Below are 21,532 nucleotides of genomic sequence, written 5' to 3' on the forward strand. Positions count from 1 at the left end.
AGTTTAAAATTTAGTATTTATTCATATAAAGGTTTACAGACTTGATTTCAAGGAATAAAAGCCATCTTTCCCCCACCATCTCCCTTTCACACCCCTTTGAAAGCTTAAGTTATATTTTATAAAAGTACTTTATATATTGTCCCTCAAGGAAGAGATCAATACAGAGTTACCTACCCCATTCCCATATATGCCTTTAAAAAAAAAAAATCACTTTACTAATTACCGAGTAGCATAGAGAAGTAAAACCAAGTTTTAAAAAATGCACCAGTTCTGAAGATAGAATTCATTTTTCTCATCTGGTAGACAGCTTTGCAGGTCTTCATTTAATTTGCTGGAAGAAAGTTATTTAATAGATCAGTAACAGACTTTTAAAAAGTCTTGTCCATTCATACTCAGCTGATATTTTAGTAACAGAAGATTCTGTAATAAAAAATTATTAGGAGGGAAGATCCTAGCATTTACCTTAGTGTATCTGAAGATATAATGCTAACTTTTTTATTCTAATATAATGCAGACGTCATTTAGAAAAATTCATATTTTATATAGATTATATATACATTATATGTATACTATATACATGCATATATATACACGTGTGTGTGTATATACATATATAATTTTTTTTTTAGAGACAGGGTTTCACCATGTTGGCCATGCTGGTCTCAAACTCCTGACCTCAGGTGATCCACCTGCCTCAGCCTCCCAAAGTGCTGGGATTACAGTTGTGAGCCACTGCACCTGACCAGTATTCTCTTTCTAGATAGCGTTTTAGATTTTTAGTTTACCAGACTCCTCAAATCAGAGTTTCTTAGAGTAGTTGTAACACAGAATCAATACCACTTTAAAATTATTTACCAGGTTGGTTCATCCAAATTATTAGGATGTTGTCTGTGTGTGTTGTTGGAAGGAAGTTAAGATTTTTGACATGTTCTTATAAACATTTCTAGAAGCTGTATTGGTGTCAGTTAGGTGGTTTCATATGGTAACCACTCACAACACTGAAGTAAGGGGAGTGGGTGTGGCTGTGTATTTTAAGATTTTTCCCAAAGACATGTAGCCAGTTAGTGGCAGTCATCAAGGGATACATGCCCAGACAATTGTATGTATTGAACCTACTTGTTTGTTTAAAAGGTTATAAACAATCATGCAGAATCATTTCCCCATAGTGCTAAACCCAAGTCCCACTCAACAGAAGAGGAAAAGTCTTCTAGGTAGATATGACTTGAATAGGAGATTCTAGATGCTAAGTCAGGTTTCCACTTATATGTATCATTATTTGCAAAATTAAGTAACACTAAATTCCTATTTCCTTAGTGTTACGGTCTGGTTTAAATTGTAGCCTCACTACAATATTAGTGTGCTCCTTTATACAAGTTGCTCAACTTGTGTCTTAGTTTCCTCATTTGTATAAAGGATCTGATCATCCTTTGCTTATAATTAAAAGGAAGCATATCGATCATCTAAGTCTCTGGCTTTAAGCACTCAGTGACTGGATCACCTTTCCAAGTAAGGAACCTAAACAAAGCCCTAAATTCACAATTACATAATAGATCACCTAATCTGATTAAAATGCAATATTACATTAAAAATAAACTAGCCTTAAAGATAGGCAAACTAGGCCGGGTGCGGTGACTCACACCTGTAATCCCAGCAATTTAGGAGGCCAAGGCAGGTGGATCTCTTGAGGTCAGGAGTTCGAGACCAGCCTGGCCAACATGGTGAAACCCCATCTCTACTAAAAATACAAAAATTAGCTAGGCGTAGTGGTGGGTGCCTGTAATCCCAGCTACTCGGGAGGCTGAGGCAGGAGAATCACTTGAACCCAGGAGGCGGAGGTCGTAGTGAGCTGAGGTCACACCACTGCACTCCAGCCTGGGCAACAGAATGAGACTCTGTCTCAAAAAAAAGCTTAGTTTGTTTTGTTTTGTTTTTTTTTTTTTTTTTGAGACAGAGTCTCATTCTGTCGCCCAGGCTGGAGAGCAGTGGCACGAACTTGGCTCACTGCAACCTCCACCTCCCAGGTTCAAGAGATTCTCCTGCCTCAGCCTCCCGGTAGCTGGGACTACAGGCATGGCTAATTTTTGTATTTTTAGTAGAGACGGGGTTTCAGCATATTGGCCAGGCTGGTCTCGAACTCCTGACTTCAGATAATCTGCCCACCTCAGCCTCCCAAAGTGCTGGGATTACAGCCGTAAGCCACTGCACCCGGCTGCCTTTTTAATACTCAATAGTGCCTTCCTTGTATCTACTCACAGAAACAAAACATATCAGTATCAAAACAAATATGAATGCATACAAGGTTTACAGTGAGTAGGACGTAGCAGAGAGGGCAAGTTACACTCAGCCACAGAAGCACCATGACTCTACAGCCTCAGGGAGAGGTGGCATCTCAGGGTCAACTAAACTATGTGACCAGTGGCCTAACCCAACCATTCTCCCCCTTCCCCATAAGCACCCACACACGCCCTTGTAAACCAGCTACAAGCTTTGTGTTGAAGACAGGAAGACATCAGACCCACCACCTGTACTTGGAGGTGACCATCCTTCACTGAATCCAACCATAAGGGCAGGGGTAGGAGAGGCCCTCTCTTCAACTTTGAGCCTGGAAGGATGCCTTATACTTTTGAGGTAGGGGTGTGTGTGCGCGTGTGTGTCTGTGTGTGTGTGTGTGTGTGTGTGTGTGTGTGTGTATATATATATTTTTTTTAATGTACTTTGCAAAATAGAGTGAGCAGTCAGTCCTGCTGTTAGTATTGGAAAGCGACTGGCACAACATTGGAGCTTTTGACTCAATTCTTCCCAGAGGGACCAGAGGTAAATGAAGCTGGACCAACACATGAAGACCATGTGACCCCAAGGACAACACAAATAGCTGTTGCAGCTCTGCCAGTCACTTTCAGCTCTGCAGTAAGGCTTATATTCAGATAGAAAAGTGGGAAGGGCAGCTGGGCGCGGTGGCTCACGCCTGTAATCCCAACACTTTGGGAGGCTGAGGCAGGTGGATCACGAGGTCAGGAGATCGAGACTATCCTGGCTAACATGGTGAAACCCCGTCTCTACCAAAAATACAAAAAATTAGCCGGGCGTGGTGGCACGTGCGTGTAGTCTCAGCTACAAGGGAGGCTGAGGCAGGAGAATCGCTAGGAGGTGGATGTTGCAGTGAGCCAAGATCGTGCCACTGCACTCCAGCCTGGGAGACAGAGTGAGACTCTGTCTAAAAAAAAAAAAAAAGAAAAAGAAAAAGAAAAGTGGGAAGGGTAGAATCCCGAGGCCTCTACAACTGTCACTAGGAAAAAAAAAAAAAAAAGTTCTTGTTATTCAAACCGCAACTTTACAGAAAGAAACTTGATATGAATTACCAGTTATCTTAACTACAGTGATGCCCATATACCAAGTTCATTTCCTCTGGGCAAAAGCGGTAGTCGAAAAGACTTCAGAGCTCCCTGCATCACTCACCTGGAGGGCCCGTCCTTTTGTTTCAATGGGGAGAGTAAATGCAGAAATGGCACATACAACACAGACGGACGAGAAGAGACACAGGGCCCCCAGTATTGAAGCACTCATAAGAACCTGCAAGTCACAAGAGAATTACTCACTTTATTATGCTCCAGTCACCTCTAAACTGTTCTTTATGTGAAAGGGAAACTACGGAGTCACTTCACTAACATGGTCCTTTACAGCCATTCTGCAGGTTGTACCCTTCCTGACAAATTGATTTATCTGAGCCACTCTGGTGTAGTCATTTTGTGTGATTAGGCCAAGAGCAGGGACCGGCATTAACACGCGTTGGCCAGGTAAGACCCCTCTTGGCACCCACCTGTCAGGCATCTCCAGAGCCAAGTTTTGATATCTGGAGAAGACGGGGGATCTGCCCGTTTTCCCACCCCCTTTCTCATACCAATTCAGCTTGCTTAACTTCTAACTCTCACTTCACGCTATATCCTCTCTCTGCCAAATATCCATTATCCCTTCAGTCCTGACAGCACGAAACAGGCAAAAGTTTTTGTTTTTGGAAGAGATGTTATCTCAGGGTCTCTGAAAGGATTGCTAATGTGTCTTGTCTCTGGTTATGGAGTTGTGTGACAAGCCTTGTGTGACACCAGAACTCTTTGGTGTCAATTTTTCCACAGTAACTGGGTTTCTGTCCATCTGAACACACACTTTGGCCTGGATCTTTTCATGCAGATACTGGCTAATTCAGATACTCCATCTCATACTTCAGTTTCTCTTGGTCTGTGTTCTTGGTAGTTCTCCATGAATCTCACAACAACGGTAAAGTATGAAGTGGTTAACCAACAGCAAAGCTCTCTAGAATCATAGAATAACATATTATAATTTAGAATGACCTAGAAACTATCTGGCTGAATACAATTTCTTCCCTTTACAGATGAGCCTAGACTAAGTGACTAGTCTCAGTAACTACTTGTCCAAAGTCACATACAGATCCTGACACACAGCCTGGTGGTACCACCACCACTTAGGTTCCCTTATGATACACAATTTGGGAGTATACCTCCTGTGTTTCAGGGCTGCTGCCTTCCAAAACACTAAATAATTCCACTCACCATGCAAACAGAACCCACAGCATTGATCTCACTAATTATTTTGCAATTGCCCTAGCAAGTTATAGGTACTATGCTGATTTTTCTCCCAAAATTACAATTTTGCCCTAACAGGAGTTTGTATAACGTGTGTGTTTGTGTGTGTGTGTGTGTGTGTGCGCGCGCGCGCGTGTACGCGTGTTTACTGCTGGAAGTCTCGGAAGCAAGCCCAGAAAAGGGATAGAAACCAAAAGGCCAGGCAGTCTGAGCTAAGATCAGATCATGCCATAATTAGGCACGTGTCTAGATTCTGTCATTATTGCTACTTCTATTACTGGACACCAAAATTCTCGCCACCACCAGAACGAATCCTAAACTATCCCCACTTTATATCCTTATACCACATTTAAAGTCCTGGGTAGTGTGAGACCCAGATGAGTTGAGTTTGGGTCACCTACCTGTGCTCCAGCAGTCACGGTCAGGGAGAGTAACTGCCTAGGCGTTCTGGCTTCCCTGAAGCTTCGTAACAAGACTCCACAATCCACTAGATGTTACCAGATATTTTTTCGATAAATTCTACCTAAGTTTACTAAAGTCAGTTTCTACTGTTTGTAAGCAAGAACTCTGAGTAATACCTGATTATAAAAATAATATTGGAAATTTGTTAAAATGCAGATTTTCAGAGACCACTCCAGATTTACTAGATCAAAAGTAAAGAGATCTGTTGTTAATCTCTTCTTCTAAAAAGCAACCCAGACTAGGGATAGAGAGACATTACATAATGACACAAGGGTCAATCCACCAAGAAGACGCTGCTATACTAAAGGTTATACATCAAACAAAAGAGCTTCAAAATACATTCAGCAAAACTGTTAGAAATAAAAGGAAAAATAGACATCCACAAATACATGGAGACTTTAATACTCCTACCTCAACAACTGATAGAACTATTAGACAGCAAATCAGCATAGAATTTTATGACACCATCAAGCAATGGGATCTAAATGACAGTTGTAGGACAGTCCACCCTATAACAGCAGAATACACCTTCCGTTCAGGTGCCCACTTAACGTTCACCAAGATAAGCCATATCCAGGGCCCTAAAACGAACCTCAACAGATTTAAAAGAATTGAAATCATAGAGTGTGTTCTAGTCCTAAAAGGATGTCAAGCTAAGAACAGGTAACAGCAAAATCTGCAAACACTTCTGTGTAATCCACGCACTAAAGAAGTCTCAAGAAAAATTAAAAATACATGGAATGGAATGAAAACACAACATGTTAAATTTATAGGACAGAGCTAATAGGAACAAAAACAGAGTACTTAGGAATAAACTTAACAAGAAATGTATAAGAAAATTATTCTTAAAGCCAGAACTGTCTTTCTGAGATCTAATTCCAAGGACTTCTCCACAGCTAAGTGAGATGCCTCACACCAGTATTAGATGATTCTTTGTGTGGACAGAACAGAGTATTTTCATCTTGTATTTAAAGCAATTTGTTGGCTTCGGCTCCTCACCACTTTCTATACTAGTCTCCCATTCACGTCCCTAGTAATACCTATGCAAAAAAGAAAAAGCTGATGATGAAACCCACAGGTTTAAGAGCTTAAACCTTAAGCAAACTTTGTTACGAGTAACAGGAGTGTGCTGAGAGGGCAAGCAATAAAACAAGTCATACCAAAAAGCCACATTGCTCTCTCCTAAGCCCCAACCCCACTCCACTCCTGTGGCCGGTGGTCCAAACAGAAAATAACTGGAGAAGACGAGGAGGTCAAAGGATCAGGGAACTAAGCATTATGTGAATTCACCAGCAATATGTACAGAACACTTGTGTTTACATTGTTTTTATGGAACTAGCAGAATAAAACTGATCTATTTTAAAAATGAAAAAAAAAAAGTATAACTCTACCAAGTACATAAAAACATCTATTTCAGTTCTTAGGAAAATACAATCTTATAAAAATATAATCTTCACCAAAACAATCTGTAATTCTAATAGAAATTAAAATGCCAACAGGATTTTGAAAAAACACAAATTCTAAAGTTAACTTGGCTAGGCAGAGTAGCACGCACCTGCAGTCCCAGATACTTGGGAGGTTAAGGCAGAAGGACCACTTAAGGCCAGGAGTCAGAGGCTGTGGTGTTCTATAATTGCACCTGAGAAGAGTCCCTGTAATTGTACTCCAACCTAGCGGGATCCGTCTCCAAAAAATAATAATAGTAAGAGATACAGAAATGTCAAAAGACAAATTACCACAAACTTTTTAAATAAACTGGATTCCTTATGTAGTAAAGTTAATTTGAAATAATTAACATATAACAAATTAGGCAACTTCTGAAAACATGTAGAGGTACAGGGAGTCGGAGGGGTTATTTACCTAGGAGAAATTAAAGTGCAGTCATTAGCAGTGTAGCGTTGGTGCTGGAATAAAGAGATCAGTAAAGCAGTGAGTCACAAAATAGATCCAAACATCTATGGGCATTTGGTTTATTATATAACAGGGACATGTTTAATCATTTGAGGGGAGACAGACAAGGATGACTGATGGCCTCAGAGCAGCCAGCTAGGCATTGTTTTGTTGCTTTTTAAAGCTAGATCCTTACTTCAGGCCTTGTGTATAAATAAACTATGAAAAAATCAATTTGCTGGGCACGGTGGTTCATGCCTGTAATCCCAGCACTTTGGGAGGCCAAGGTGGGTGGATCACCTGAGGTCAGGAGTTTGAGACCAGCCTGACCAACAAGGTGAAACCCCATCTCTACTAAAAGTACAAAAATTAGCCAAGCATGGTGGTGCACACCTGTAGTCCCAGCTACTCAGGAGGCTGAGACAGAAGAACTGCTTGAACCCGGGAGGCAGAGGTTGCAGTGAGCTGAGGTCACGCCACTGAACTCCAGCCTGGATGATGGAGCGAGACTCCGTCTCAAAAAAAAAAAAAAAAAAGAAAAAGAAAAGCAAAAAAATCAATTTAAAGTTAGATGAAACACTGAAAGCCTCTGAACTTTCAATTTTTATATTTGCAGAAATATGAACAAGTGATGAAGGCCATTGAAGCCTGACAGAAAATAAACACCTTAAGTGAAAATAATTGGTAAATTGACTACATACAAATTAATATTTTGTTTGCCAAAAAACTTGATCGTAAAACCAAATTAGAAACAATGTAAAAACATCTGTAGTATGATGACACATGGCTAACAGCCTGTAGAAAAATTGCAAATTACATTAAAAATTTAATAAAATATAAAAAGATAGTAAATGAAAGCTGCTCAAATTGATTAATAATGAACAATGTGCAAATTAAGACAAGATATAATTTATCGTTCACCAGATTGAAAAAGGTTTAAAAACTTGCTATCCCTGGCCAGGCACAGTGGCTCACACCTGTCACTGCAGAGCTTTGGGCGGCTGAGGTGGGAGGATCTCTAGCTAGAGCCCAGGAGTTCATGACCAGCCTGGGCAACACAGGGAGACCCTGTCTCTACAGATAATAAAAAAATCAGTCAGACACAGCAGCACACACCTGTACTCTCAGCTACTCAGAAGGCTGAGGTGAAAGGATCACTGGAGCCCAGAAGTTTGAGACTGTAATGAGCCATGATTTTGCCATTGCATTCCAGTCTCAGTGACAGAGTGAGACACTGTCTCAAAAGAAAACAAAAATGCTATCCCTTTTGGTGATGATGAAAACAAATGGATGCTTGTTTAACAATGTGTTTATAGACCTGAATAGTCATTTCTCCAAAGAAGCCATACAAATGGCCAAGAGGTATATGAAAATGTGCTCAACCTCACTGATCATCAGGAAAATGAAAATCAAAACCACAGTGAGATATATCACCTCACATGTCTATCACAAAGACAAGATAAGCTTTGGCGAGAATGTAGAGAAAGGAAACCCACTGTCAGTATGAAGCCACTATGGAAAATCCTATTGATATTTCTAAGGAAGTTAAAAGTAGTACTACCAGACGATTCAGCAATCCCTCTGCTGGATACACACCCTAAGAAAATAAAATCACCACCTTGGAAAGATATCTGCCCTCCCACCGCAAATGCTCACCGCAGCATTACACAGTAGCCAAAATAAGGAAACAACTCATGTGTCCACCAACAGATGAATAAAGTGTGATATATACACGCAATGAAAGAAGAGTCGGCCTTAAAAAAGAAGGAAATGGGCCGGGCGTGGTGGCTGATGCCTGTAATCCCAGCACTTTGGGAGGCCGAGGCGGGCGGATCGCGAGGTCAGGAGATCGAGACCATCTTGGCTAACACGGTGAAACCCCATCTCTACTAAAAAATACAAAAAACTAGCCGGGCGAAGTGGCAGGCGCCTGTAGTCCCAGCTACTTGGGAGGCTGAGGCAGGAGAATGGCGTAAACCTGGGAGGCAGAGCATGCAGTGAGCTGAGATCCGGCCACTGCACTCCAGCCTGGGCGACAGAGCGAGACTCTGTCTCAAAAAAAAAAAAAAAAAAAAAAAAAAAAAAAAAAAATGAGGGTAATCTACATGTACTGACATAAGATTATTAGTGAGAAAAGGCAGTTGCCATAGATAGATAGATAGATAGATAGATAGATAGATAGATAGATAGATAGATGTGTGTGTGTTTATACACAGACATATCTACATATATATTCACACAGATGTAACTATACACTGTAAAGAGGGGTCTGACTCCATCTGACATTTGCTGATGGTCTTTAAGCCTCACTCCTCTCCCTTTCTTTTGTGTTCCACATCTCGACAAGCTTATGAGAAAGGCTGAGTGCTCCTTCCTTTGTGCTAGCAGGAGATTTAAACCACAAAAGCCCCTGCCCTTGCATAGGCACCCTCACCACGGTTCCACCCTAACCACAGTCCCCTTCCCTTGCTCTCTCAGGCCATTTCTGACCTGCTTGAGAGGTCTGTCCTACTCTCCCAGGACCTCAATTTTGTAAAATAAGGTAAGAAACATTTTTATGCCCTCTTGGTGTGGGTGTGTGTGTCATCATCAGTCTCAACAACTGAACCAAACTTTGAAAAGGGGGTTATCCATCTGCCTCTGCAGGTCACCATAACGCAGATACATCTAGGTAGATATACAGATATTCATGGAAGTAAATATATCTACAGATACACAAGCATCTATATATAATACATATAACATGTATATAAAACACACATCTATATATACATACATATCCACATATACACAAATATGACTGGAACACACACAGACATGCCCAGAGAGACAAAATATATGTATATGAAAGCATCTGGAAAAATATACCCAGAACTACAAACAGTGATTATCTCTGGTAGTAAATTACAGATAATTTTCCCTTTCTTATAACTTACAGGTCACATTTGACAGTTTAGAAACAAGCAGGCTTCCAAATTAATCCATTTTGGGGGGGTCTTGTGATTTGATGGTGCCTTTCTGTCTCGAAGTAAAGAATCTTATGGTAATTTCCTCACACTGTTGATGTACTGACCAATGTATAACCTGCTGACACTTCATAGGGGGCAGATGTATTTTAAGATTAGCTAAAGCAGGCTGTGTGCGGTGGCTCACGCCTCTAATCCCAGCACTTTGGGAGGCTGAGGCAGGTGGATCAATTCAGCCCAGGAGTTCGAGAACAGCCTGGCCAACATGGTGAAACCCCTTCTCTACTAATAAAAAAAATTAGCTGGGCACGGTGGCACGCACCTGTGGTCCCAGCTACTCAGGAGGCTGAGGCACAAGAATTGCTGGAACCTGGGAGGCGGAGGTGGCAGTGAACGGAGACGGCACCACTGCACTTCAGCCTTGGTGACAGAGTGAGACTCTGTCTAAAAGAATAGCTGAAGCATGAAATTTTACTATCTTGCACATAGATCTTTACAGCCTGTATGTTGTAGTCTGCAGCTAATGAATGTAACCTCTGTATTATACCCTCCAATGAAAAGAGGAAAACGCTGATGTGAAAGACCTCCTTCTCTTCTTTTAAACTTTCCTGTAAAAACCTTTCTCCTTGTGACAGACTCCAGAACACCCAACTTTGTGGTCATCACATTTGGCTTTCGATAAACCTTTATAAAATTATTTCTATCTCAAAAACCTTAATTTATTTATTTATTTATTTATTTATTTTCGTTGAGACAGGGTCTCACTCTGTTGCCCAAGTTGAGTGAGTGCAGTGGTGTGGTCACGACTCACTGCAGCCTTGACCTTCTGGACTCAAGTGATCCTCTCACCGCAGCCTCCCAAGTAGCTGGGACTATAGGCATGTGCCACCACACCCAGCTAATTTTTTATTTTTTGTAGACATGGGGTCCCACTACGTTGCTCAGGCTAGTCTCAAATTCCTAGGATCAAGCAATCCTCCCACTTTGACCTCCTGAAGCACTGGGAGTATAGGCGTAAGCCACCATGCCTGGTCAGCAGTCTTAATTTTGGTGATATTCAGTTACTTACTTCTATGTTTGAAGCTCTACAACAAGCATATTTTTATATTCAGAAAACAATGTAAATGACTATAAACCTTGTTAATATTAAATATGTTAATATAGTAGGCTGGGCACAGTGGCTCACACCTGTAATCCCAGCACTTCGGCAGGCCAAGGTGGGAGGATCACCTGACGTCAGAAGTTCGAGACCAGCCTGGCTAACATGGTGAAATCCCATCTCTACTAAAAATACAAAAAAAGTTAGCCAGGTGAGGTGGCAGGCACCTGTAATCCCAGCTACTTGGGAGGCTGAGGCAGGAGAGTCTGTTCAACCTGGGAGGCAGAGGTTGCAGTGAGCCAAGATTGTGCCATTACACTACAGCCTGGGCAACAGACTGAAACTTTGTCTTAAAAAAAAAAAGTTAATATAAGAAATAATGAGGCCAGGCGCGGTGGCTCAAGCCTGTAATCCCAGCACTTTGGGAGGCCGAGGCGGGTGGATCACGAGGTCAGGAGATCGAGACTATCCTGGCTAACATGGTGAAACCCCGTCTCTACTAAAAATACAAAAAACTAGCCGGGCGTGGTGGCGGGCGCCTGTAGTCTCAGCTACTTGGGAGGCTGAGGCGGGAGAATGGCGTGAACCCGGGAGGCGGAGCTTGCAGTGAGCCGAGATCACGCCACTGCACTCCAGCCTGGGAGACACAGCGAGACTCCGTCTCAAAAAAAAAAAAAAAAAAAGAAATAATGAAAAACAATGAACTATTCTTCCAATTCAAGAAGTTAAAGTTAATAAACCTAAGAAATTAGTGCAACAGAAATAAAAACAAAAGCTTAAATGAATACATTGGAAAATAGAAATAAGTGGGGTTGATAAATTGATGCAGGAAATATTTTATTTTAGGAAAAAATAAACCTAGTTAGAAATTAAAGTAAAAAATCATGGCATTAAGGATGTGAAAGAAGATTGGGTGTAGTGGCACATACTTGTAATCCCAGCACTTTGGGGGGCACAGATGGGAGGATCACCTGAGGCCAGGAGTTCAAGACCAGCCTGGCCAACACAATGATACCCCATCTCTAAAAAAGAAAAAAAAAAAGATGTGAAAGAGAAAATCATCGCTAATATAGAGGAAAGGCAAAGAACCACAAGAGAATTCTCCCCAAAGTTCAATGCTAATAAATTCGAGTGGAGGATTCAGTAAAAATGTTTCCTGACATTTACTTAAAAAAAAAAGATAAAACTAAGAGAAACAACCAAAGAAGAAACAGAAGGACCAAAGAACCACATTCTCCAAAGTGCCAGGATTCCCTCTTCCACAGATAGCTCTTTCAAACCTCCAAGGAACAGAGTCTAGAGAGAAAAGAAAATCTTCCCATGTATTTGTAATCAGAGTAGAATGAAGGCCAGGCGTGGTGGCTCACGCCTGTAATCCCAGCACTTTGGGAGGCCAAGGCGGACGGATCACCTGAGGTCAGGAGCTTGAGACCAGCCTGGCCAACACAGTGAAACCCGGTCTCTACTAAAAATACAAAAATTAGCCGAGCGTGGTCGCAGGCGCCTATAATCCCAGCTATTTGGGAGGCTGAGGCAGGAAATAGCTTGAACCCAGGAGGTGGAAGTTGCAGTGAGCCGAGATCGCACCACTGCACTCCAGCCTGGGAAAAAAAAAAAAAAAAATGGAATGACAGTCATTCCGGAACCTAACAAGATAAAACACATATCCGCAAACAGTCCCAGTCACCATCCATTTATGAGTAGTGATTCAAAAATGACAAATACTGTCAAATAAATCTCAATAGTTCACCAGCTAAGGCAAAGGCTCTTGCTCAGTGGGAGTCCTCGCTGGCCACTCAGCATCGCAGTCCCAGGGCTCTCCCTCACCACTCTGGCTGCCTTCAGGTGTTTTCCAATCCACCCCTTGCATCCGCTTCTCCAAGGACTCAAATTCATATTTCAGTAAAATAGTTGAATACAAATAAATGTTTTAAAAAATAGCCAATTAGAAATCATTCGCAAAATGTTTTGAGCACCAGGTCACTCAAGTAAGAGGTATTATGTATGGTAGGAGCAAGGAACACAAAAATTAGCAAACTATGCACACATCCTGGTCCTCATGGGGAGTAAAGTCTATTGGAAGAGATGGGCAATTACAATATTGTTGTAGTCTTGTTGTCTGAGGTATTTGAGGTATTACCTGGAGTTCTTGTCTCACGACCAAGAAAATTACGGAGTGTGGACACCAAGGGTGAGGTTGGAGAGAAAGTTATTAAGCGGAAGAGGAAAGCTCTCCACTGTGGAGAGGGGACCCAGAAGAGGATTGCCATTTTTTCAGTTGAATACAAAAGCTTTTATAAGAAACTTCCCTGCCTGTGTAACTTCCCTTATCTGTGTAGCTACTTGTGTAACTGCCCTTATCTGTGTAGCTGTGGGCATGTCTCAGGCAAGCCTCCCTTCTGTGCAAGTTCCCACAGAGCCCACCGTGGACATGTCTGTGGAAGTGGAGGAAATGTTTTCCCAGGAGGCTGCTCATTACACAAAGAACAAAGGCATTTCTCCATTGGGCCTTGCTCCCTTCTCCGTGCAGCTACAGCTTGATTTTTCAGGCTGTTTCTCTGTTTAAAAGAATTCCACAGGCCGGGCACAGTGGCTCTCGCCTGTAATCCCAGCACTTTGGGAGGCCGACGCAGGTGGATTACCTGAGGTCAGGAGGTCGAGACCAGCCTGGCCAACATGGTAAAACCCTGTCTTTACTAAAAATACAAAAATGAGCCAGGCGTGGTGGCAGATGCCTGTAATCCCAGCTATTCAGGAGGCTGAGGCAGGAGAATCGCTTGAACCTGGGAGGCAGAGGTTGCAGTGAGCTGGGATCGCACCATTGCACTCCAACCTGGGTGACAGAGCTAGACTCTGTTTCCAAAAAACAAACAAAAAATAGAATTCTACAGAGGACTTGCCTTAACTGTCTGCTTAACTGTTTTTTTGTTTGTTTGTTTGTTTTCCATTCTCCTCTCTCACTACAATAAGTGATATGAAGGAAAAGCTCTAGGTGCCATAAGAGCTCACAGCAGGGAGGCCAGACGGGTTCGGGGAGAGATGTCAGGAGTTTAATTTCATACATGCTGGGTTTAAGATGCTTTTGAGACATCCAGGTGAAAATGCTGGGGAGGTGATCAGGTGGATGAATCTGGAGCGGGAAGCAAGGCCTTGTCTAGAGATAGAAGTTTGGGATTCATGAGTAAGTCATTGGTAACTAAAGTAATAAAATGGATGATATCATCTCAGTGGAGAGTGAAATAAGAAACTATAAGGTTCTAATATTGAGCAATAAGAAATCCACAACAAAAGGAAGAGTAGAGGAAGACAAGTCACAAAGAGATGGGGAAGCAGCAGCCACAGAGGTCAGAGGAAACCCACAGAGTGCAAGTGAGGGAGCCACCAGAAGGGAACACGGGATGCTAGAGGGAGAGCATGGCTAGCAGTCCGTAACGTGGGTCAAAGGTCAGAGGAGATGAGGGATTAAAATGACCTTTGAACCTAGAGACATGGAGGTCACTGGAGACCTTACCAAGAATGATTTTGGTGGAGTAGAGATGGCTACAGCCAGATTGGAGGAGGTAAAGGAATGAGTGGAAGGCAGGAAATGAAGCGGGAAGAGAACCCTTTTAAGGAGTTTAGCTGGAAAGAGGAGAAAAGCAATAGTGAACAAGGTTGATTTTACAGCTTGGAAGCTGTGGAACCTGAAGCACATTAAATGCTGATTGGAAGCATTCAGCATCAAGGGATAGATAGAAATCACAGAAGGGCTACCATTATAAACCCAAAAAACTCAAGAAACTCAAATGAGAAAGTATTAGGAATGCATTCAGTAAGCTGGTTGTTTAAAAATCAATATTTAAAAAAAATCCATTCCAAATAGTTATCTGTATTTAGATATCTGTATTTAGATAACTATTTGGAATGGATTTTTTTTAATATTGATTTTTAAGCAACCAGCTTACTGAATACATTATTATCTGTATTTAGATAACTATTTAGAATGTTAAAATAGAAGTTATAATGAAAGAAAATAATCCATTACTAATAACAACAAAATGCCATAAGATGCCTAGGAATAAACATAGCAAGACACACAGGATCTATTTGAAGAAAACAATAAAATCCCAGCAAGGACCATAGGAGGAAAGATTGAACAAAGAGAGCGACCAACCTTGTTCTTGGACACGTAGACAACGCTGTAAGAAAAAAAGTCAATTTTTCCTCTATTAGCCAATACACTGAAAACATTAACAATTAAAAGTTAATAGGATTTGGGCAGAATGTTACTAAGTATTCTGAAAAAGAGCAATGAAGTAGGTTTTGAACAGCCAGTTTAAAAAAAATGTGTATAAATCTCATTAGAGTAATAAAAAGAACTCGTCAGTGACAAAAGCAGATGGATCAATGGACGAAAATAGCGAGCTAGAAATAGGCCAATTGTGGGAACAAAAGCAAACAGACATTTCTGACCTGTGAGTAAAAAATGGATTTTCAATACATCGTGTTGGAACAGCCGGCTTGCCACTGGGGGAATTGTACAGCTGTTTCCGGCACTGGACCTCACGCCTCAATAGACGCCCATGGCTTGAAGAGGGCACAGCAGGGATATCTGGGTCAGAGTCTGGGTTGCATTCACTTTGTGAAATGTGAGTAAGTTGGACACGTATGATGTGGGCACTTCCACGTGTCTGTTATACTTCAATTAAAAGTGTACACTCCCTCCCACCTTGCCCTCTCAAAAAAGAAAATGCCATAGAAGGCCTGGAAGAAAAGAGGTATGTGTTTTTATAATCCTAAATGCAGACTCCAGAAATATAGAGAAGAAATACTGATACATTGGAGTGTCTATGAACCCCGCACAGAAAAAGAAGAACATGAACAAGAATGAAAGACAAATAAAAAAACTCTGCAACATAATTGCCAAATGCGGAATATTTGTGATATGCCAGAAAAATTGTTAAAAATCCTTTATAGACACACCCACCCGCACACACATTTATATACATACACATTTATCAGAGGCTCTTACAGATTCATGTTTTAAAGACTGAATTGAAAAATGGGCAAGTACCTGAGTGGGCAAGCTAAAAAAAAGATAAATTGCCCAATTAAAATATGAATAAGAACATTCAGTACCATTCCTAATAAAAGAAACACTAATTACAATAATCAAGAGGTATCATTTATTGCCAGTGAGATTGGCAAAGATGAAAGACTAACATCTGTGGCAGATATGTGAAGCAGCAAGGCTCTCAGGCACTGGTACAACTCGCCCGGGAGGACTTGAGCACAATGTACCAAAATGAAAGCGAGCAGACCCCTTCACCTACCGATCCAATTTCTAGGGATTCACCCTAAGGAGATAATTGCATAATTGGATAAAAATGTAAGCACAGCTGGGCCCGATGGCTCACGCCTGTAATCCCAGCACTTTGGGAGCCAAAGTGGGAAGACTGCTTGAGCCCAGGAGTTCAAGCCCAGCCTCCAACCTGGGCAACATGGCAAGACACTATTTCTACCAAAAAAAAAAAAAATAGCAGGGTGTGGTGGTGAGCACCTGTAGTCCCAGCTACTCAGGAAGCTGAGATAGGAGGATCACGTGAGCCCAGGAAGTCGAGGTGGCAATAAGCTGTGATTGCACCACTGCTTGCCAGCCTGGGCAACAGAGTGAGACCCTGTCTCAAAAAAAAAAAAAGCAAGCACAAGCATGCTCATTACTGTTTTTTGTTTTTTTGTTTGTTTGTTTTTGGGGGGTGGTTGTGGGGAGAAGGATAGAGTCTCGTTCTGTTGCCCAGGATGGAATGCAGTGGCATGATCTCAGCTCACTGCAACCTCCACCTCCCAGTTTCAAGCGATTCTCCTGCTTCAGCCTCCAGAGTAACTGGGATTACAGGCGCCCACCACCACACTCAGGTAATTTTTGTTTGTTTAGTAGAGACAGGGTTTTGCCATGTTGGCCAGGCTGGTCTCTAACTCCTGACCTCAAATGATCTGCCTGCCTTGGCCTCCCAAAATGCTGGAATTACAGATGTGAGCTACCATGCCTAGCCTTATTATTGTGGTTTATATTAAAATATTTCTGAAATAGTCGAGATGTTCAATAATACAGAACTAACTGAAAAGAAACTTTTGGGATATACATACGATGAAATATTTTTCAGTTTAATGCTTATTTTTTATATTTATGGACATGAAAAATGTCTACAACATATGAACAAAATATCTTTTTCTTCCCTTTCCTTTCCTTCCTTCCTTTTCTTTTCTTTCTCCCCTCCCTTTCCTCTGTCCATATATTAAAAAAAAAAAAAGAGAGAGAGAGAGCAAAAGAGCAGGCTATAAAAAGTACTATGATATTTGGGTGAAATTTATACTCTTTTTTTTCATTTGAACCTACATCACTAATAATGCATATGCATATTTATACACACATACATAGGAAAATATATTTTAAAAGCCTCATTAAAATATTTATATTTGTTATCATTAAATGGTGAGATATTAGTAAAGTTTCAAGTCTACTTTGTAGGTGTTTATGTTTTCAGGATGGAAGAAAAAAAGATGGGGTTTCACCATGTTGGCCAGGCTGGTCTCGAACTCCTGACCTCAGATGATCAACCATCCTCGGCCTCCCAAAGTGCTGGGATTACAGGCACGAGCCACCACAACCGGCCAGAAATGTAAATTTTTTATGCAGTCAGGTTTACCATCTTTTCCTATATCTTTATAGCGTAATAGAAAGGGTTTTCCAAAATTCTGAAATTTCCTCTTTCATGGCAATAATACATGGCAATGTGAACTGAGAGTTGTTTTATAAGATTGCTCTACCCTTTCCCTCCTCCAATTTACTCTCTGCAAGCAACCAGAGTGATCTTTTTATTATCTTTTTATTTTTTTGAGACAGAGTCTTACTCTGTCAGCCAGGCTGGAGTGCAGCAGCACAATCCTGGCTCACTGCAACCTCCGTCTCCAGGGTTCCAGCAATTCTCCTGCCTCAGCCTCCCAAGTAGCTGGGACTACAGATGCATGCCACCACGCCTAGCTAATTTTTGTATTTTTAGTAGAGATGGGGTTTCACCATGTTGGCCAGGCTGGTCTTGAACTCCTGACTTCAGGTGATCCGCCCACCTCGCCCTCCCAAAGTGCTGGGATTACAGGCATGAGCCACCGCGACAGGCCAGAGTGATCTTTTTAAAAAACAAAACTGATCGTATCCCTCATTTGCTTAAAACCCTTAAAATTTTCCCCACTGCTCCTAAGGTAAAAATCTAAAGTCCTTAATATGCCTGGAAGGCACATTCTGTCCCTGCATTTCTCTCCATTTGGCTCCCCAAGGCTATTTTCTATTCCTAGAACACATTGATGTCCATCCCACCTGGAGGCCCTCAAACCAACAGTCTTTCTACTCGAAATGCATTTCCCTTTACACAGCAGTCAGCTTCTCACACTTCAGATCTCAACTCCAATATCACCTTCCCAGAGAGGACGGCCTAAAAAAGCCTGTCACCCCTTTTACTCATTACCACATTACCTCCAAAGCCTAATCACAATCTGGAATTATTTTACATTAATTGCTTATTGATAAAAGTACCCAACTTGAACGTAAGTCTCTTGAGGGCGGGAACCTTGTGGTGGTGTGCTGTCAAATGTTCAACAACAGGTTCTCAAAAAACCCAAGGCCCTGACTTACATCATTTGTCCATTTCCACAGTGTACACACTACCACCATGACTAATTTCAAACAATGTGACATTAACCAGTTCGCAATTTTTCCTGAAAATTTAACTATCAGCTTTCAAAAGCCAGCCCAGGCCAGCTCCAGCCCACCACTGGCACCTCATCTGACTTATTGATTACTGCAAATCAATAGAACTAGAACAATAGCAGGCACAGAGGCCAAGTTCAATAAATGTGTTGAACATTCAGTTGGGATGAAATAATTCTTGATTCTATGCTAACAAATAGACTGTAGCTAATTGAGCCTCTTTTGGTGCTCTAACCGCCAAACTACATAAGAAGCCCTCGGCCAGGCGAGGTGGCTCACACCTGTAATCCCAGCACTTTGGGAGGCCGAGGTGGGTGGATCACGAGGTCAGGAGATCGAGACCATCCTGGCTAACACAGTGAAACCCCGTCTCTACTAAAAATACAAAAAGTTAGCCAGGCGTGGTGGCGGGCGCCTGTAGTCCCAGCCACTCGAGAGGCTGAGGCAGGAGAATGGCGTGAACCCAGGAAGTGGAGCTTGCAGTGAGCCGAGATCGCGCCACTACACTCCAGCCTGGGTGACAGAGTGAGATTCTATCTTAAAAAAAAAAAAAAAAAAAAAAGTCCTCTAAAACTTGTAGAGAATTATTCCAGAAAGAACTTGTTGAACGGTCACCAAAATAGGACTCTGAATTAAAGAATTCTCCTTCCTCCTAACAGAGTCTCTGTTTGTCTACTTTGCTTTCTTCTGAAACCTGAAAGGCTGAATGATTTCAGCTAGAAAAAGCAGAGAAGACAAGCAAATATAATCGGAGTTTGTAGAAGGCTAGAAAAAAGCTAGTTCTGCTGAATTTTGGCAGCATTTCAATTTTTTTTTTTTTTTTGAGAGACCGAGTCTCACTCTGTTGCCCAGGCTGGAGTGCAATGGCGTGATCTCAGCTCACTGCAACCTCTGCCTCCTGGGTTCAAGTGATTCTCCCACCTCAGCCTCCTGAGTAGCTGGGATTGCAGGCGTGTGCCACCATACCTGGCTAATTGTTGTATTTTTAGTAGACATGGGGTTTTACCATATTGGCCAGGCTGGTCTTGAACTCCTGATCTCAAGTGATCCACTCACCTCAGCCTTCCAAAGTGTTACGATTACAGGCCTGGGTCACCATGGCTGGCTGGCATTTGAACTTCGAAGGGGTGATAAGGTTGAAGGGATGAGGCTAGAGACCTGGGGATGACAGCTATGCGGCTGACAACAACGGAAGTGAGTCAGGCAAAGAGGCTGCTTAAAAGTTTTGCTAGAGTCACAAATGGGGTTTTCCACTGACATCTCTTTGAGGAGCTTTTATAGAGACTTTAAATGCTTTTCAATGCCTTTTTTGGATGTTGACCCATCTCATTTGATGAAAACACCATGTGAAGTCTGGCCACAAGGGAAAGGTCTTGGTTGCATTACCCAAATCTCAGCCACACACCGTGGGGCTGTAAGGGCCTGTGCTGCAAGCCTCGGGTAAAGCCCAAAGCCATGGATGTGCTGAAAGGACTTTAACCATCCGCAGTAGGTTCCAGCAGTTCACACATCACTGAACCAAGGGATGCCTGGTGTTAGGCACTGGGTGCTTTTGTCCCTCCAAAATTCATAGGTGGAATCCTCAATATGATGGTATCACATTTGGATGTGGGACCTTTGGGGGTGATCAGGTCATGATGGTGGAGCACTCATGAATGGAATTAGCGTCCTTAAAAAAAGAGATCAGAAGGCTGGGCACAGTGGCTCACGCCTGTAATCCCAGCACTTTGGGAGGCCGAGATGGGCGGATCACAGGGTCAGGAGATCAAGACCATCCTGGCTAACATGGTAAAACTCCGTCTCTACTACAAATACAAAAAATTAGCCAGGCGTGGTGGCGGGTGCCTTCTGTAGTCCCAGCTACTAGGGAGGCTGAGGCAGGAGAATGGCCTGAACCCAGAGGTGGAGCTTGCAGTGAGCCAAGATCATGCCACTGCACTCTATCCAGCCTGGGCGACGAGCAAGACTCCGTCTCCAAAAAAAAAAAAAAAGAAGTTTGAGACTAGCCTAGCCAACACAGCAAAATCCCATCTCTACTAAAAATACAAAAATTAGTCAGGCATGGTGGCAGGTGCCTGTAGTCCCAGCTACTCGGAGGGCTGAGGCAGGAAAATTGCTTGAACCTGGGAGGCGGAGGTTGCAGTGAGCCGAGATCACGCCACTGCACTCCAGCCTGGGGGACAGAGCAAGACTCTGTCTGGGGGAGGAAAAAAAACGAGATCACAGATGTACCACCCAGTTTAAGAAAGGAAAAATTTTTTTAAACAAAATAAAAATAAAAGAGACCAGAAAAAACTCTTTCCCCTCTTTCTGGATGGCAGGACTCAAGAAGGTAGCCGTCTCCAAGCCGAGACGAGAGCCCTCACTAGAACCCAAACATATGGGAGCCCGATCTTGAACTTCAAGCCTCCAGAACTATGAGAAATATGTTTCTGTTTTTATAAGCCACCCAGTCTGTGGTACATGCTACAGCAGCCTGAACTAAGACACCCAGCTAGGGTTAAAGTGACTGATCTCCTGAAGTTCCTCAGAATAAGTGGAAAGGCAGTCCCTGACCTATTGGCAGAGGCCTTGCACTGGTCCCTTCTGTATTTCAGTGAATCTTTAACACTTTTTTTTTTTTTTGAGACGGAGTTTCACTCTTGTTGCCCAGGCTGGAGTGCAATGGCGTGATCTCGACTCACCTCAACCTCTGCCTCCCAGGTTCAAGTGATTCTCCTGCCTCAGCCTCCCGAGTAGCTGGGATTACAGGCACGCGCCACCAAACCCGGCT

General features: G+C 42.4%; 1 protein-coding gene across 5 annotated transcripts in view; it reads right to left on the reverse strand.

The window, feature by feature from the left end:
• SVOPL (SVOP like) overlaps positions 1–21,532 on the reverse strand; it is a 102,662-nt gene continuing 81,130 nt past the window's right edge. For 3 of the 5 annotated variants that reach the window (XM_001107407.5, XM_077997478.1, XM_077997477.1), the window contains 2 exons: positions 3,457–3,570; positions 1–331 (listed from right to left, as the gene is read on the reverse strand). In XM_001107407.5, the coding sequence (XP_001107407.2) occupies positions 320–331; positions 3,457–3,570 (126 nt within the window). In that variant the 3' untranslated portion in view covers positions 1–319. Of the gene's footprint in view, positions 332–3,456; positions 3,571–15,168; positions 15,194–21,532 lie in introns of all 5 variants that reach the window. The other 2 variants (XM_077997475.1, XM_077997476.1) reach the window with 2 other exon arrangements.

This window comes from Macaca mulatta, chromosome 3 (assembly GCF_049350105.2).
Source record: "Macaca mulatta isolate MMU2019108-1 chromosome 3, T2T-MMU8v2.0, whole genome shotgun sequence".
NCBI classification, from domain to species: domain Eukaryota; kingdom Metazoa; phylum Chordata; class Mammalia; order Primates; family Cercopithecidae; genus Macaca; species Macaca mulatta.